Source organism: Carcharhinus amblyrhynchos, chromosome 2 (genome assembly GCF_965287045.1).
Source record: "Carcharhinus amblyrhynchos chromosome 2, sCarAmb.v2.hapA, whole genome shotgun sequence".
Lineage (NCBI taxonomy): Eukaryota > Metazoa > Chordata > Chondrichthyes > Carcharhiniformes > Carcharhinidae > Carcharhinus > Carcharhinus amblyrhynchos.
Genome location: NC_137325.1, coordinates 77,139,017 through 77,158,380, shown reverse-complemented (window position 1 = coordinate 77,158,380; position 19,364 = coordinate 77,139,017). Strand labels below are relative to the sequence as shown.

At 40.0% G+C, this 19,364-nt stretch overlaps 1 protein-coding gene across 1 annotated transcript in view; it reads left to right on the top strand.

Moving 5' to 3' along the window:
- The window catches only part of glcci1a (glucocorticoid induced 1a), a 201,980-nt gene that overhangs the window by 135,140 nt on the left and 47,476 nt on the right, over window positions 1-19,364 (top strand). The window contains exon 5 of the mRNA XM_080207613.1: window positions 15,478-15,630. Within this exon, the coding sequence (XP_080063739.1) occupies window positions 15,478-15,630 (153 nt within the window). The remainder of the gene's footprint in view (window positions 1-15,477; window positions 15,631-19,364) is intronic.

Genomic DNA, 19,364 nt, shown 5'->3' with positions numbered 1-19,364 from the left:
GAATAAATGTATGCTTGTTTCACAGAAAAGCAGTGAATAATCTATCTTTCCTTCTGCCACAAACATTGTGAATGATGCAAATTGTTTTTTGTTTCAGAACTTACAGGTGTAGAAAACTGAAAGCAATTTTAATTGGAGTGAATGGTAAAATTAAAGGGATTGGAAAAACTGAGCTGGTGCATTCCACATGTTACTATGCACCACATTTTAAGAAGGATATTAAAGCCATTGAAAGCTCAGTGAAGATTCACTCGACTAAAAGCTAAGGTTTTGCTATCAGCTGTGAAGAAATGAGGATTGGCATTCGCCTGAAAAATGTTAGCTGGCTTTATGGTGCAATGTCTTCTGTCATCCATGCTGTTTAATGCTGTGGGAAAAAAGATAGTAAGGATGGCACAGGAAGAGTAATCAGAGAAATGTGGCTGCACTGAAGGAGGCCATAGCATATAGAATCTCAGGTATGCAGCTGACACCACATTCATAGCCAGTACAAAGGGAAATGTAGAGACTATGGAAGGCCGACTCAAAATAGAGTCTTTTGGACTGAACTTAAATGAGTTGTGGCTATAAATGGCAATGAAAAGCTCCAAGTTTAGAAGCAACGAGATAGAGGCAGTGGGCAATTTCAAATATCTTGGCTTGGTGATAAACATCAAAGTCACATCCAAGAATGAAATCCAATTTAGATTTGCTACAGTGTGAGATATAAGTAGCAGCTGGAAGTTCCAACAGTATTGGTGTGAAGATGATAAACTATCTAATATAGTTATTGGTGTAGAGTATTGCACTGTGAAAGAGGATGAGGGGAGGATAACAGCTTTGGCATTGTGGGTATGGCAGAGGATTCTCAGAATCAGCTAGATGAACAGAAAGACAAATGAGTGGATTAGATCAAGAGAAATAGTTCAGGAATCTCAACAATTAAGTACAATTAGAAAAATAACCAAGTACAGACACTGGAAATAAAGTCCTAGTGGCTTTATCCTGGCAACAATTGAACAAAAAACAGAATTAAAACAGAAGAGGAAGAAAAATGGGTGAATTACATTGAAACATGAACTTTGGAAGCTTGAAGAAAAGCAGAGAGCAGAAGTAAGACAATGCCAATGGCCCCATTGAAATTATGATAAAAATGAGCAAATGATAACTCAGCCTTCCTCTTTTTCCAATGGCAGTTTGGATTTGACAGCATCTGCACAGAAATTGTAACTTCCAGCAATGGCCAGGCACCAGGGAAGCCAATCAACCAAACAGATTGAAGAATCCTCGCAGAAAAGAAAGCGTAGAGTCCAAGTGGCAAGAAACAATAAGAACAGCAGGGATTTAAAGTGAATGGAGAGGAAAGGGAAGAGTTCAATCAAAGCAGTGAAAGCGGTAGGAATGGGACCGTTTCATGTCAGTGTGAAGCAAAATTGAGGTGTGATATCAAAGGTCAGTAGGTGATAGACTATTTCCAATCCATTTTCCAATAAACTGGTGAGACTTATATTTTTTAAAGCAGGTGTATCACATATCGGAAGGAATTATATATATTAGTAATGTTTATTAGTATTGATTAGGTTTATTAGTATTGATAAATGTTTATTCGCAGCATTAAGTTTTAATAGTAGCAAATTTAGTAACAAATGGCAGGGCTGCTGCAACTTGGTGTAAGGGCAGAATTTCAAAATTTGATGGTGAAGCTTGGAGACATCATAAATTGTAAGAAGGATAGTTTCGAACTGTGAAGGATATAGCATGAGCCCTATCCTGTTTCACATACACTCCTTTTTAAACAGCGATTATTGCAAAACAATGAGAGGGTAACTAGAATGGGAAATTCTCTGCAGTGTCCCTGCTTATGTCCATAATTATTCTAGAAGTGAAATTAGCTCTTTGAAACAGAGGATTCCATGAGCATGGGATAGGTGACTCATGGAGAAAGCACTGACGCAGATTTGATGGATTAATTGTTCTCTTTCTGTGCTGTAGCATTCTCTGGTTAGTCAGAAAGGCAGTAAGCTATGTTTTGTGACAAATTATATATTTTTGCTGGACCTTTTAAATATATTCCTTATCTTTATTATGATTATAAAAGCCAGCAAGTGTTACATTCCATAATCTTCCCTGAAAACAAATGTTGAAGATGGATTGAGAGCAGATATAAGCTACTTAATCCATATATAAATAGATGTCTAATTTAGTAACATGCAGTGTTGAAAGCTTCCTTTGAGCTGAGATGGTTATTTAGAAAGAGGTCCTAGCTATAGTTTTGTGTATTAAAAAGGGCACGCCTGATGGCAAGTGCCGAGCTGTTCGTATTCCAGAAGGAAAACTTGAGACAGCTGCTTTCATATTTTTATTTTGTAATTTGTATAGCATGAGAGGTTTTGAAGTCTGGAAACATGTGCTTGACTACATGTGATAATCTTATAGTAAAATAAAAATTCATTAAGAAATAAGGAAAAAATAAAATAGAATTACACTTATGTATGACAAGGGCTTCGCATGGTACCAATATTTTAAAACTGTTTCAAATGATCTTATTTTGACTACCTTCAAAGCAAACCTTCCCCATCTGTTCCACAATACCTTAAAGGTTTATGAAAGTTCAGTAGCCTTTACCACACAGTGCCTTTAATTTCTGTTGCAATGCCCTCTGAGAATAACAACAGCTGGCTTTTCAGATCTGGCCTCATTCGCACTGCTTTCTGGGAGTTTGACCAGCAATTTCTGCTGTCTGCTGAGATCTAAAACAGCTCTTTCCATAGGCTCTCCTTAAATAATTCTTTCCTTTGATCTCACCATTGTCTCACCCAGTCTGTTTTCAACTGCTGTCTCCTAGAATTGATTAATTTCATCTCTATAGCTTTTACTGTTGAAAACAAAATTAACCTCACTCTGTCCATACTTTACCTAGACCATTTTTCGTTTGCACCTGGCATACCTTTGAATCACAACAATCCATTCAAATCTATTCCTGATCTGTGACCATTTTCCTTCTGTGCTATAGGGATTCTTTGGTTCTATTCTTACTAAATTATCTTGGGTGAATATCTATTTGAAGTATTGCTAGCTTTATTACCATATCAAACCCATAGTTTTGATTCACACAGTCACTGTGTCTCTAATTACAACACTCACTTCAGTTTAAAAATATGACAATATAACCAACAGAAAAATATTATAATATCTTGGATGTTCCTGACAGATTTTCTTGACAAGAACTATTTAACAAAATTAGATTTTTAAGTTTAGAGTTTTGGTTTGAAATCATTACTCAGGCCAGTATAGTTGATATGCTGGTGAAAAAGAAGGAACACCATATATGTTGATTAAAAGTAATTATTGAATATGAATTTGATATTGTGGCTCTGTTATCCTGTATGCTAAATAGTAGAGTTTCTACTATAAACATATTTATTTATTTATCTGCTTACTTTTTTTTGGACTAAAGCAATGTGCACTGTAGTAATCCTGTTGGTTTCATAAACGGGAGAAAGATCCTGTGAAGATTCTAAATTATTCCACTAGCTGAAGTGATTAACTGAGGTTTTTTATATGTTGTCCTGGGTATGTTACTGAAAGTCTATCTTGATATCGGGGATAGTGAAGATAATGATTGAGCTGTGACTCATCTGTAAGGTAATACAGAAGCTGAAAAGTTTAAGTAAAAGTAGAAACCTCAAGGTTTTGTTTTTGAGAATGTGAAGATATTTTGCATTTAATTTTATTAAAATAAAACAGCAGCTGGCTTTCTGATTCAAGTCATGTTTCAAAGGATAGAAGTTTAACAGCATAATATCATGTGTAACCACAGCTCAGAGAACACTCTATCTCATCGAAAGTAAAGTAGTGCTGTGTTTTCACAGAAGTTTCGGATAAGATCGTTAAAACCGAACACCCCATTTATTGGCTGATCAGATGAAATAATGATTTTTCAGCTGTTCGTAATGGGCAGAGTATTGACCACACTCAACCAGCCCTACCTTTGCAAGACCCGACCCAAAACAAAACATCTGCTGTTAGATGCAAGTCTACAATTGGGAAGCACTTACTGAATAATCCTGAGTGCTCTAATAACTGCCCCAGCAACCAATTTCAGATAATCAGTTGAGCTCATTATATGGCTCATTTATGCTTGCTAGAAGCAAATACTTTCATACACAGGGACCTGTTCTTTGAAAACATTAAAAAACTCCAAACTTTGTGCCCCTTTGAATTACCTGGAAGCATTTGGAGCCTATAGTTAGTTAGTTCCCCATTGCTTTCTGCTAGTAATGTCTTGGCCAATCAGAGTCAACTTGCCAACCAATAAGCACAAATTTATCCCGTTGTATGTTTGTTGTGATTGTTTGAAATTTGGCACTCTGGCATTTGTTCTGATGAGTGTAGGAAGAAATATTTTGGCAACGTGTCTCTCTTCAGTGATATTCAAGTTGTACTAACAATTAAATGACCCTTCTCCCCTCCCTGTAAATCCTGTTTCTACCTATTAAGCTAACCTGCTAAAACAACCTTCAGCAATTTGGTAGTGGAAGTCTTTGCAGCCGCAGAGATGTCTCCACAACCTCAAGACCTTCACAGACAATGTAACATCTCTCTTTCCAACACATCAGGCCTGCACCGACTAAAGGAAACTTAATTGATCCACTCTTTATAAGTATCATTTTTATCTTCCTGCGTAACTAATCATTGTGCACGTGTTAGTGACGATCCTTGGGTAATCTCCAGAGCAATAATGTGCAATAAACTGTTTCTGATTTAAGTAAAAAGGCTTTGCTACAGGGTTATCTTAAAATTGAATCACTCACTCCAAGGGTAAAATATACACAGGACATGTATACAAATATATTGTTCATGGGCATCTTTAGGGAAGCATCTTTTAAATTGTTTATGACAGTAAGAATTGGAAACAAAATATTTTTTGTGCTGGAGTTTAGAAGAATGAGATGCAATCTCATTGAAACCTACCAAGTTCTGAAGAGACTTGATAGAATGGATACTAAGATTGTTTCCATTGGTTAGGGTAACTAAACATGGGGCACAATCTCAGGATAAAGAGCCATTAATTTGGGACAGAAATGAGGTGACATTCTTTCACTAAAAGATTGTGAATCTTTGAAATTCTCTGTCCAAGAAGCTTGTGGATGTTCCATTGTTGAGCACATTTAAGGCTGGCATAGACAAATGGTATTTCAGGGAATTGAGAAATGTGGGGAGCGGACACGAAAATGGAGTTGAAACCTAAGATCAGCCACAGTCGTACTAAATAATGGAACAAGCTTGATGGGTCATATGGTCTGCTCTTGCTCTTATTCCTGCTGTTATGAAAGGCAAGGAGTTTCTGAAAATTTATAACATAAGAACATAAGAAATAGGAGCAGGAGTAGGCCATCTAGCCCTTCGTGCCTGCCCCGCCATTCAGTAAGATCATGGCTGATCTGTCGTGGCTCAGTTCCACATTCCCGCCCTCTCCCCATAACCCTTAATCCCCTCTCTTATCAAAAACCCATCAACCCGCGTCTTAAAAATATTTAGCGAGGTAGCCTCCACCACTTCAACGGGCAGAGAATTCCAGAGATTCACCACCCTTTGAGTGAAGAAGTTCCTCAACTCCGTTCTAAACCGTCCCCCCTTTATCTTGAGGCTGTGCCCCCTAGTCCTATTATCCTTTCTGAGCGGGAAGAGTCTCTCCACCTCTATCCTATCCATCCCATTCATCATCTTATACGTCTCAATGAGATCTCCCCTCATTCTTCTAAACTCTAACGAGTACAAGCCTAGTTTATTCAGCCTCTCCTTATAGCTCAACCCCCTCAACTCCGGCATCAGCCTAGTAAACCTCCTCTGCACTCCCTCCAAGGCCAAAATATCCCTGCGTAAGTACGGCGCCCAAAACAGCACACAGTACTCCAGCTGCGGCCTCACCAATGCCCTATACAGCCGCAGCAAGACCTCCCTACTTTTATATTCAATCCCCCTCGCTATGAAGGCCAGCATCCCATTCGCCTTCCTGACCACATGCTGCACCTGCAAGCTGGGTTTTTGCGACTCATGCACAAGGACCCCAAGGTCCCTCTGCACCGTCGCCTGCTGCAGTTTTTCGCCACGTAAGTGATAATCCTTCCTACCATTATTCCTACCAAAGTGGACCACCTCACACTTGCCAACATTAAATTCCATTTGCCATTTCCTGGCCCATTCGCCCAGCCTATCTAGATCCTTCTGTAGACTCTCCACACCCTCAGCACAATTTGCCTTTCCTCCAATCTTGGTGTCATCAGCAAATTTCGACACCCTACACTCGGTTCCCTCCTCCAGATCATCTATATAAATGGTAAATAGCTGAGGCCCCAGCACCGACCCCTGAGGCACTCCACTAGTCACCAACCTTCTGAAAATCCAGAAAGACCACATCCACCGGCTCTCCTCTATCCACCGCCCTAGACACATCCTCATAGAACTCCAGTAAATTTGTCAGACACGACTTCCCTTTAACGAAACCGTGCTGCGTCTGCTCTATCAAGCAATTCCTCTCAAGATGCCTTGCTATTTCCTCCTTGATGACGGATTCTAACATTTTACCTACAACAGACGTTAAACTAACTGGCCTATAATTCCCTGCCTTTTGTCTGGCACCCTTCTTAAACAACGGCGTAACATTATGCTCATAGGAACTGGATTTATAAGGAACAAAAGAGTAGAATGCAGATACAGAAAGCAATTGGGAAAGCAAATGCCATGCTAGCCTCTATTGCCAGGGGATTGGAATGCGAGAATAAGGAAGTGTTCCTGCAATTGTGTAGAGCTTTAGTGAGATGCAAATTAAGTAGGGTATACGGTTTTGCTCTGCATCTATAGAAGGACATACTTGTACTAAAGGCAGTAAAACCTGCTCAATTGGTAGTTGGCATGATAGGATAAATGAATTGGGCCTGTATTTTATGCAATTTAGAGGAATGAGAAGAGGTCTTATTTCAACATGCAAGATTCTGCTTGGCAGGATAGAATTGAGAGATTGTTTCATCTCCTTGGCATACATGGGGACACAACCTCAGGGTACTGATAGGAGAAATTTCATCACTCTGTAGTGAATCTTTGGGATTGAATTCCAGAGTGTTGCTGCTATTCCATCATCATACAAATTTATGGCTCGGATACCAGGATTTTGAGTCTTGGCAAATCGAGAAATATGTAGAGCAGGCAAGTAACTGAAGTTGAAGACAAAAGTGAGCTAAATCATATTGAATGGTGGAGCAAGCTCGTGGAAACAAATATCTTAATCATAGTCTCCTTCTATACTGTAACAATTCTGTCTCTCTGTGAGAGAATTTCACTTGGTGACATTCTCCTGCCATTCATTGTTGCTCTGCAAATCTATCTTCTTCAGATCCAATTCCCTTTGCAAGCCACTCCTGCTCCTATTTCTTATCTTATGTTCTGGAAGCTGTGTTTGGGGGTCCCTTGTTTGAAAACCACTGACAAAGCAGTATGTCAATAATCAGATTAAAAGTGCAAGGAAATGTCATTTACTTGGATTTTATGCTGTTGCCACATTACTCCAGTGCTGTTTGCATAAAAGAAAACCCGAATATGAGACAGGATGGGAAGTTGGGCACCGTGCATGAAAATAAATATTTTAACAAATGAGGACATGTTTTTGGAGGATTTTGAAGGCCTGGAGAAAGGAAGCAAGGTAAGGTGTAGCTACCTTTGTGGAATTATCTTGTTTCCTGCAACAAACCTTTCCTCAGTTTGATCTAATAGAGAAAAGGTGTGGCATGTTTTTAATGATTTAATATTGTATTTGGAAGTTGTGAACAGTGTGATTGTCATTTATATACAAAGGAAAATGCTACTGCAATCTTTCACATTCTAGTCATGTTTTCCATCTATTTTTTCAACATTTTTGTTGTTGACTTTCCATTACTGCAACCTGCTGTGCTTTGGCTCCTCAGAGGGACTCATTCATACAGACATTAGCTTTGGTCAGCAAGTACAGGATCTTTATAGTAATAAAAACAAAGTGCTGGAAATAAACAACATATCTGGCCGCATTATGTAGAGACAAACAGAATTGGTGCTTTGAGTTGAATAGAGCTCTTCTCAGAAAATATGTTTGTAGGAATTATTTGTAAAACTGTTTTAAGGGTATTCCAAGATCCAACACATTTACAAATGAGCATACAAATTGGAGCAGGAGTAGACCATTTGGCCCCTTGAGCCTGTTTGACCATTCAATATGATCTGATTTTGACTGTCACTCCATATTCCTCGTATGTTAACCTTTTGATTCCCTTATTAGTCAATAATCTATCTACCTCTGCCTTAAAAGTATTAATTAACCCTGCCTCCACTGCTCTCTGGGGAAAGAGCGTTCCGAAGATTCACATGCCTCAGAACACATTTCTTCTCTCCATCTGAAATGGGAAACCACTTACTTTTAAACTGTTTTAATCTCTCCCACAGGGGGAAACACCCTTTCAGCAACCTTGTCAAGTTTCCTCAGGATCTTAGTGTCACCTCTTATTATTTTAAACTCCATTTTATAGAGGCTCAGCCTGTGCAACCTTTCCTTGTAAGATAGCCTCCCATCCAGATATCAGTCATGTGAACATTCTTGGAACTGCTTCTAACACATTTGTATCCTTTCTTAAATAAGGCAGCCATGCAAAACTGCACACAGTACTCTAATATGTTCTCACCAATGCCCTGTATAACTGTAGCAATATAACAAAACATCCTTCCATTCCCTGAGCAAAATAAACAGTGGCTTCCCAATTGACTTCATAATCATGTTCTGCACCTGTATGCTAACTTTTCCTGATTGTACTAGGACAGTGCCTCTGTACCTCAAGAGTTGTAAAATCTCTCTCCATTTTAATAACATGCTGTTTTTCTATTCTTCCTGCCAAAATGGACAAATTCACATTTTCCCACGTTTATATCTGCCAAATTACTGCCCACTCAGTTAACCTATCCATGTCCCTTTGCGTACTCTTTGTCATCTTTGCAACTTACTTTCCAACCTATCTTTGTGATCAGCAAACTTAGCATCCATGTATTTGGTCCTTCATCCAAGTTGTTGATATAAATTGTGCCTGATGTTTATTTTAAAACCAGGCTTTATTAAAGCTCACTGTAAAAAGTAGTGATTCATATTAAGATGAAGTCTTCTACATTCATAAGTAGTCAGCCTTGGAAATGTCTGTGCTCTTCCAATTCTAGCCTCTGCCACAAACCCAGTTTTAATTACTGCAGTGCAGGCTGTGCCCCTAAAGCTTTGGAAAACCTTCTCTAAGTGTCACTGCCTTGCCATTTCTCTTTTTTAAGATGCACCTTTAAATTCAGTTTGAGATTTTAGTCTTTTGTCCTGATGTCTCCTTATATAGCTTTATGCCAAAATGTTTTGATTGATATCACTCGTTAAATGCTTCGGGATGTCTTAATATGTTGAACAAGAAATAGGTGCAGGAATAGGTCGTATAGCCTGTTAAGCCTTCGCTGCTATTCGATATGATCGTGGCTGATCATTGGCTATGACTCCATTTTCCCACCTGCTCCCATATCCCTTAATTCCCTGTCTATCTGAGCCTTAAATGTATTCAACAATGGAGCATGCACAACACTTTGGGATGGGGAATTGCAAAGATTTGCAAACCTTAAGTGAAGGAGTTTCTTCTCATCTCAGTCTTCAATGATTAGCCCCTTATTCTGAGACTGTGTCCCCCTGTTTTAGGTTCTCTGACTAGCAGAAACAATCTCTCACCCTCTACCTTACCAAAACTCTCTAGGATTTTGTAGGTTTCAGCGAGATGGCATTTTGATATTCTGAACTTCTGATAAAAAAGGCCCAATTTACTCAGCCTCAATCATCAGGCAACCTTTTGTCCTAGGGACTAATTTAGTGAACCTGTGCTGTACTGCCTCCACTGTACGTATATCCTTTCTTAAATGTGGAGACTAATACTGAACATAATATCCTTGATGTGGTTTCACTAAAACTCTCTACATTTGCAGAAAGGCTTTTTAGTCTTGTACTCCAATCCCTAGCAATAAAGACCAAAATGCTATTTGCCTTCCAAATTGCTTGCTGCACCTGCATGCTTACATTCTGTTCCTTGTGCAAACACACTCAAGTCTACTGAATGTACTATATTAATGTAAATTGTTGTTAAGAGTATTTAAAATGGGAAGCCAGATCAACCTTTTGGATGAGACTGTTTATTAGAACTGTATCTTTTTCTTGTAATCATACTTATTCTATATTTATCATCGATGTTGACGATTTGAGATGTATCCGAATGAATGTTTTTTGCGTAAGTAGACACTCTCAGACAGTCTGTTCTGGTGCATTTTTTTTCCACTGTATGATTTGTGTTTTTAGTACAGAGAGGACAATGTAATTTGACATTTGCTGTTATGACGTAACTCTAGGGACCTAATTAAATGCTCAGAACAGTTGGTAAAAATGCCTGAAGTCAGTGTTGGTAATGTTACAGATTCTTTGATGTGCTCTAAATTTCTGTTTTATTGCTAAGAACAGATTTTAAGTGGATAGCCTACATCAATGCCATTATTGTATGCTTGATCACTGATTCCTTCTGGCAGCCTTGTTAGATAATATTACACTAATGGAAATAATCCAATGCAATTCATGGACAGCCAAGATGGTTATGTGCATATACCGTTGAAAAATGGAAATACTGTGGGTACATTTAACACCAAAAAATGTTGTGTTAAAAATATAACTCTTGACCCCAACCTACCCACTTTTGCTTATAACCAAGATGGTCCAGGGATGTGTGTGTTGCAGGCAAGTAACCGTTTCACAGAAGGCTGCAGACTCAATTCTTCAATCTGGGTGTGACCAGGGAGCAGAGGCACAAAATGCTGATCAGATGCTACCTGTAAAGGACTTCTGGGAAACCCATTTTTTGAGTTTCCTGATGAATAATCTTCCCCACATGCTGTCTTCCTGTCTGAGTTGATATTCAGTATGTCATTTGGAAATAAGGATATGCAGCAGTTTTTTAAATATTCATTTGTGGTGAGGCTAGCATTTATTGGCCATCCCTAATTGCCTTTGTGAAGATGGTGGTGAGCGTCCACCTTGAACTGCTGCAGGCCATGTGCTGTTACAGTGGGAGTTGCAGGATTTTGACCCAGCCACAATGAAAGAACAGTGGTATGGTTCCAAATCAGGATGGTGTGTGGCTTGGAAGAGAGTTTGCAAGTAGTGGTATCCCCACCAAAGGCATCTTCTCCCTTTGTCCTTGGTGGTAGAGTTCACAGGTTTGGAAGGTACTGTCGAAAGATGTTTGAGTTGTTGCAGTGCACCTTGTAGATATAAACTACTGCCATGTGTATTGTTGGTGAAGGGAGTGAATATTTAAGGTGCTGGATGGGGTGTAAAGTGGATGGCTTTATCCTAGATGGTGTCAAGCTACTTGAGTGTTGGAGCTGTACCCATCCAGGCAAGTGGAGGGTATTCCTTCATGTTGCCAACTTGTGCCTTGTACATGGTGGACAGATGAATTGTTCTCAGCAGAATTTCTTATCTTTGTCTAGTCTTGTAGCCACAGCAGAATGCAACAATTACTGAGGAGCTTCTTTAAATATCATGGGGAAGGTCTTTTCCTACTTTGCAGTTACAGACAAAGTGACATGAATAACGTAGACCGATCTACATTGCCTCCATAGACCTCATCAAGAAATTTTATTTCTTCAGTAGAGACAGACTCTTTAAATTGCTGTGGAAAAATGACTACCTGGTTGGGCCCCTGGGCATCATTTCTTCATTCCACAAGAACCTGCACAATCTGTTTGTTACAATTCAGCAATATTAGATGCTTTCAAGATCAGCAGTGGGGTGGACCATGTTCTTGTGCCAGCTGTCTTTGATTTTTTTCCCTTCCGTTACTGTACATCTTCAGCAACTCAAATGAGGCTGTTTATCTGAATGCCAGAGCTGATGGCAAGCTGTCGCAACATGTGTTAGACCAAGACAAAAATGTGTAACATCCTCGTCTGTGAGCTGCTGTTTGCCTGTGAGACATTGTTAGCATCCCATACTAAAGCTCACCTTGCAGCAGCTTGTAGATGGCTCCTACTGGTCCTGCAAGGACTTTAGACTGATAATCAGTGACAGGAAGGCCAACTTTATGATCCAGGACATAGACACTACACCTTACATTGACAACCTCACTCTGCGGGTCACCCAGCCTTCACATATGTCAGGGTAACAATTACCACCCATCTACCTTTCCCTGGATCAGCATCAGAACTGCTAAGGCAGCAGCCGTCATGTCAAAATTGAGGGGTTGAGTGTGGAGCAACAGCAAACTAATTGCAAATGTAATCTTCTGTGTACCAGATGTGTGTTCTCCACACCCTCCTTTACAGCAGTGAAGCTTGGACAAAGCAAATGAACGGTCTCAGATGAAGAGGGAGAGGGAAACTTGAAGCAGTCGTAACCTTATCTCCTGACAGGACAGAATGCCAAATACAAAGTATGCAAATGTGCAGGGATTCCAGCATGCTGGCTTCTGAAATCAGGAGTGACACCAATGGCTGGGTCATGTGGCAAATGGATGACAGTCACATCCCCAAAGACATACTTAATAGTGAGCATGCTGTCAGTACAAGATAAACAGGCCATCCATGCCTGTAGTACAAGGACATCTATAACTGAGACTTCAAGTTATCTGACATTGGAGTCAATGCATGGGAAGTACTTGCTTCTGACTGGATTGCAGTTGGGAAGGCCATGGGGGAAAAAGCAGAGGCACAAGTAATTGTTCAGATGGCGAGAAAGCAAACCTAGTGAAAGTAAAGAAAAAAAATCATTGTCTGGTCAATGACGTTCATCTCTGCCAACTGCAGAAGAGACTGTCATTTGCAAAGAAATCTCTACAGCAAGACCAGATCTTCAGTTTGGAAGTGATGTACATCATGGGCATAGTCCATCATCTACCTGTACACCCGACCCTGCCCAAAAGACAGACAGATGCTGAAGAGAATTAGCGACAAGGAAATGGTAGAAATTTTGAACAAATATTTTGCAGCTGCCATAGTAGAACACAAAGCATGTCAAGGATAATGTAAAATGAAGAAGCAAAGGAGAGAGAGGAACTTGAAGCAACCATGATCTTATTGAAACTTTGAGCGAGCTTGACAGGACAGATGCTGAGAGAATGTTTCCTCTTGTGGGGAAACCTAGAACTGAGGGCACAGTTTAGCAATAAAAAAATCTTCTATTTAAGATGGAGTTGAAGAGTAATTCTTCTGAGGATTGTTAGTTTTTGGAATTCTCTTCCCCAGAGAGCAGTGAAGGCTGGTCCTTGAGTATATTTAAAGTACTGATTAGCAAGACAATTGAAGGTGTTAGGAACCTAGTAAGAAGTAGAGTAAGACCACCGTCAGATCAGCTATGATCTTATCGAATGGTAGAGCAGGCCTGATGGACTGAGTGAGCTCCTATTTCTTATGATCTTATGATTAGAATTTATACCATATTTCCTTTGAAACAATCCCTATCAATTGAAAGGTGGCAAATGTAACCCCGTGAAAAAGAGAGGGAGAGAAAAGGGAGAATTACAGACCAGTTAGCCTGACATGGAAGATGCCAGAGTCTTTTATAAAAGACATTATAACAATATTTGGAAAGCATTAACAAGATTGAACAACGCCAACATGCATTTATGAAAGGCAAAAAAAAGCTTAACAAATCTATTGGAGTTTTTTGAAGATGCAACTAGTAGGATGGATGAGGGAGAACCTGCGGATGTGGTGTATTTGGACTCAAAGCTTTTGGTTTGATTTATTATTGTCACATGTATTGGGATACAGTGAAAAGTATTGTTTGTTGTCCTCTGTACAGACAAACCTATTCATAGAGCACATAGGGGAGAAGGAAAGGAGAGGGTGCAGAATATAGTGTTGAGAACAAGAATAAAAGATTGAGTTTGGGGTATGCTGGGAACAGCTCGAAAAAAGTAGCCATGGTCCAGCACCATCTTGAAAAAGAATATTTTTGCCAAGTTTGCTGATGTCACAAAATGGGGCAGAATTGTGAATTGTGTAGAGGATGCAGGAGGCTTCAGGATGATTTTAACAAGTTGAGTGTGTGGCCAAACACATGGCAGATGCAGTCCCATGTGGTTAAATGTGAAATTATACTTAAGTGTGAAAAACAGAAAGGAAGATTATTATTTAAATAGTGATATACTGGGAAGTGTGGATGTACAGGGGAATCTGGTGTCCCTGTCCACCAACCAATGAAAGTGGAGAGGCAAGTGCAGCAAGCAATTCCGAAGGCAAATGGTATGTTGGCTTTCATTAGAAGAGGATTTGACTTCAGAAGTAGGAGTGTCTTACTGCAGTTATAAAGGGCCTTGGTGAGACCACACCTGGAGTATTGTGTGCAGTTTGACTGTCTTATGAGGAGAGATTGGTTCAACTGGGCCTGTATTCATTCTAATTTGGAAGGATGAGAGGAGGTCTGATTGAAACATATAAAATTCTAACAGACAGTACAGACTAGATGCAGGGAAGATGGTTTTCCCAATTGTGGAATCTAGAACCAGAGGACACAGTTTCAGGACATGGGATAGGCCATTTAGGACTGGAATGAGAAAACATTTCTTCATTCAAATGGGAGTGAACGTGTGGAATTCTCTACCACAGAAGACTGTGGAGGCCAAGTCACTGCTTTCAAAAAAGAGACAGAATGTAAGTTTTAATGGCATTAAGGGATATGCAGAGAAAACGGAAATATGGCATTGAGATCAAGGATCAGCCATGTTCATATTGAATGGCAGAGTAAGCTCAAAGGGCCAAATGGCCTACTCCTGCTCCAAGTTTCTATGTTTCATGTAGACATTGCTATCACAATTGAGTAGTGGTGTGAAATTTATATAAAAACTTTCAATAATATGCGCTCTTTGTTTTTCCTTTCCTTTCTGCCTAAGTTTCCACATATCCTTTTAAGTACACTTGCAATACTCCTGGTTTGACACAGCAGAGAAGCACCCACTCTTCTCACAAACATCTTCTCATGCAGCTTGGTTGTGAGGAGGTGTGTGATTACAAGCCTCCATTTAAAAGAAAAATCTTCTGCTTGTTGACTTCTTGCTTCTCCTGCCCATGTTAGAGCCCAGATAGAGAGAATTCATCGTTTGGAGAAAATACTTACTGGACCTCCAGCCTTATACTTTGGTTTGGCCGGTCTCAGCATTCAGTGTCACAATTGTCCGAGTGATTTTGTGTGTGTATACATATATACTTCTGATAGTTGCCCACAGTTAATGCTGGTGAAATGAAATATGTTACATTTCAAAAATGGCTCTGAACTCCATATCTTAATGTATTGGTTTTGTAATTTACACAATATCAACTTTAACATGTTAGTTTGCAGGATTGTACCATGGCTGCTTTGTGAATGTTCATGCTAGTATTCTGAAATCCTTCTCAAAATGTTTTTATTCTTCGTAGGCCACTGCAGCAAGATTTATCCCAGGTCCAGCCTCAAACATTACTGTTTCAAAATCGGCAATTTCACGGATCCAGAACAGTGTTGAAGGCATAAATCAAGAAATAGAAAGAATGTTTATTAAAGACAGTGGAGAAAAGGAAGAACTATCAAGGGTAAGTGCAGGCTTAGCCTTAATTGCCAATCATTTATGTAGCTGAGATGAATGACTATATATCTATGTATAAACAAGCCAGTCTTATTATAAAGAGAAAAGGAAAATGTACAAATTCTAGGAATAAAATAGATTATTGAAATGCAGGAATTCTTCATCTGAAGGAGAAAAGATCAGTTACTGTAGGAAATCATCTTCAGACGTATTTCCAGGAGTCAAGCTTTTTCCAGTTTTATTATGGATTCAAAAGATTGACTATGCTACAGTTGAACCATCTCACAAAAGCTATTTGAATAGTGAGTTCTGCCTTGGCTGTAGATTTAAATGTATGGATTTATTGATTTGGCGGCATCCTTATTTTTCTGAGAAGTGTAGATGATGCAGCATTGCTGATTAGATACTTTATAGCACAATATTCAAAGACCCATGTAATTAGCTGTGCAGTAACCAGTGCTATGATGGTCTTTTGCACAAATGAACTCAATCACTAGTGAGATTCTGTTTTTCCAAGTACCTGGATCCTGTTAGAACCATAATGGGTGAATTAAATCCCAGTGGTGACATCATTAATTTGATTGCATCATTATTCTTTTGTTTTTTTTAATTAGTGGGAATGTTTTTAAGATGCTTGTTATTGCACTGATCTTATGACTGTGGCTATCGATCTAATCTGTTTGGGTTAACACGACATGTTTCTTTCTCCATGAAGACTACTCGGTAAGCGAATTAATTAATGGCTTACTGCTCATGTGGCATGTTTCCCTCTGCACGTACCTTGGGTGCCATAGTTGGACTTTTCCACACCTAGCTTTGAATTCTATGTTAATGCTTAGCCAGGGAAGAGATGTGTCCAGAAATTGCAAAGGTCATAAATTGTTGCCCTAGGCCACAGGACTCTGGTTAAAAATGGGAGAGGATCATATTGGGGAAAGGAATTTATTTTTATATTTCTCTTTTCATTTTGGCTCTGTTTTGCAATTTTTTTAATGTCGATTTTGTCAACTTACAAAATCCTTTTTCTCCTCGTTGCTCTTCATTGAGTAGTTTTCTCTTTATTCAGTCCAATGACTGCTTTTGTTTAAATGAAAACACATTCACTTTTATAATGTACCAAAATATTACATTCTACTGGTGCATTGAGAGTTGGATTGGTGCCACAGAAGATGGTAATGTTTGATTGCAAAAATTATAATTTTACTAAGCATATGTTCAAGAGGCTCTTATCACCTCTTGAGTCTTAATCATTTTCTGCAGCGTGCTTTGTTCAGCTACAGTGTCACTCCCACCACCACCACCACCAAAACCCCATCACCTTTTCTCATGGGACTCGCTTGGTATTACAGCTGCATTACTGAAGGCAAGTCCTCATGGATATTTGGCTAAGCTCTTGCTTCTGGTTGGGCTTGCACAAAACTAGAGTGGTGCTGGAAAATGCAAGCAAGCCCACTGACTGAATGTGGACTCATGGTGGACCTGTCAGCGCAGGGATTGTCGCAGGGAGACTTTTAGCCGACTGGAGCTGGGCGCAGCGATGTTGCACCAGAATGGCTTCCGAGTAACAAATAGCACTTTTGATTGGAATGGCCTGCTCTGCTGGGCAAGTACTGCATGGGGTGGGGGAGGTGACATTGAAGCGGAACAAAGCATGCCGTACAAGACAATTAAGACTCAAATCCCTACTCCTGAGATGAGAGATTTCTGGCAGCAAAACCTGTTGGAATCCTTTCCTAAAGGACAAGCAGAATTTTGCCACTGAGGTTTTTTCAAATATTTTCTGTATTTAAAAAATTTGCCATGGTAGGATTTGAACCCATGGCCCCAGACCGTTATCCTGGGTTTCTGAATAACCAGTCCAGTGACAATACCACTATGCCACCACCTCCCACATGCCTTTCTAGATATTGCTCTTTTTTAAGAGGAGTTTAGAAGAATCAGTGTGGATCTAACTGAGGTGTATAAGATGATGAGGGGAAGTGACAAAGTTGGCATGGAGAGAATGATCTGGAAGAAGAGGATAAGGGGTGGCAGATTTAAAACAGATGAAGAGAAATTACTTCTCTCAATGGGTTTGAGAGTCAATGGAATTCACTACCCCAGAATGTAGTGGATGCTGGAACGTTCGAGTAAGGAATATACGGACAGGTTTTCAATTAGTAAGAGTTGGAAGGGCTATAGTGAACGGGCAGTAAAGTGGAATTGAAGCCGAGATGATATCAGCCATGATCGTATTAAAAAGCAGAGCAGGCTGGAGGGGTAAATTGCCTACTCCTCTTCCTAGTTATGTTCTTAGTGCTTTGGGATGTTTTCTACAGTAAGTGGAGATGTAAATATAAGTCATTCTGGAGGCAATTGCATCATTTAATGAACAGGTATTTCCTGCTTCTCTAGGAGTGGGTTTTGAACCAATTGCATACACGCACATTTGTATATAGCAAGTCACAAACTGAAACTAATCATGAATTACATTTTTTACATACATGTCATGTATTCGTTTAGAAATTTGTGACCTGCAGCCTGGACATGATAGTACTATATCCCAAATGAAGCCCCAACATTTCTGTCAAGAAGAAGAATGAAGGTATAATCTCCAGTGTTGGCAGTCCTGGTTACAAAGTAGATGTGTCTGGACATTGAGTGAAAATAAAAATTGGTTGTGATGCCTCCCTATGATTGACTTGACTTTTTTGCTGCTTCTGTTATGAATAGCCAGTTGAATCAGATGGTTGGTGCCCACTAAACCTTATTTTAGTAATGTTTGCTGGGGAATTGAAATTAACACACCTGGTCAATAATGTTTAGTTATCAGCCTTTCCTTTGCTGCACTTAATTTTAAACATGGGAGAATCTTGGTTTTTCCGGTGGGAAAACAGGCGTGTTCCTCTCCAGAAAATCAGTCGGTTTTCTCTCCAGACCTTATGACACTCTGCCATCGAGGGACTGTCTTTCACTCCATCATGTAGGGTGGAGCCTAAGCATACCAGCAAAACCCAGCTGCACTAAAATCAGGGAGTCATCTTTAAACTGAGTCAGGATCAGAACCTGACTATACCTTTCCCAGTGCACAGACCTCTGTGGCTGCCCTTCCCTGCCTCGACTGGAGCCATCACCAACATCCTCTGTTCCTCCATCTGAGCCTGGCCCATGACCAAATCTAAATGAATTCCTCCCCCGTCCCCCGTCTCAGTGGGGCCAGGCTTCTCTGCCAAGAGACACTGCCTTGTCACTTTCCAGCCATGTCTGCTTCCCCGGGGCAATACTCACTTTTACTACCCTGGAGAAGCCCACACGACAGGTTCACATCTAGGTGAACCTGTCGTAAATAGCACCAATGTGCTGTTACTAAATACCCACTGCATATCTGGTGAGTTGGATGATATGAATGGTGGAATAGGCTCAAAGCACTGAATGGCCTCCTTCTACACCTATTTTCTATATTACTATGAGGAGGAAAGTCCCATTAGTGTGTCATTTAATGAGCACATTCTCTGGGACCCCAACCCCCCAGCTCTAGCGTGACATTATGCTAGAGTCATTTACAATGGGACTACATAAGTCTTCACCTCAGAGGGATTTTGGAGGTGAGTGCTCAGGCAGCCAGTGGGCATTGGAGAGGACTCTGGGGAAAGGGAGGGACTCATTTTCCCAGAGCATTAACTTGGGCCTCTGGATGACTACTCTTTTGATACTTGCCACCACCTTCCCCAATGGGAAAACACTGTTGCTCTGAGCTGAATT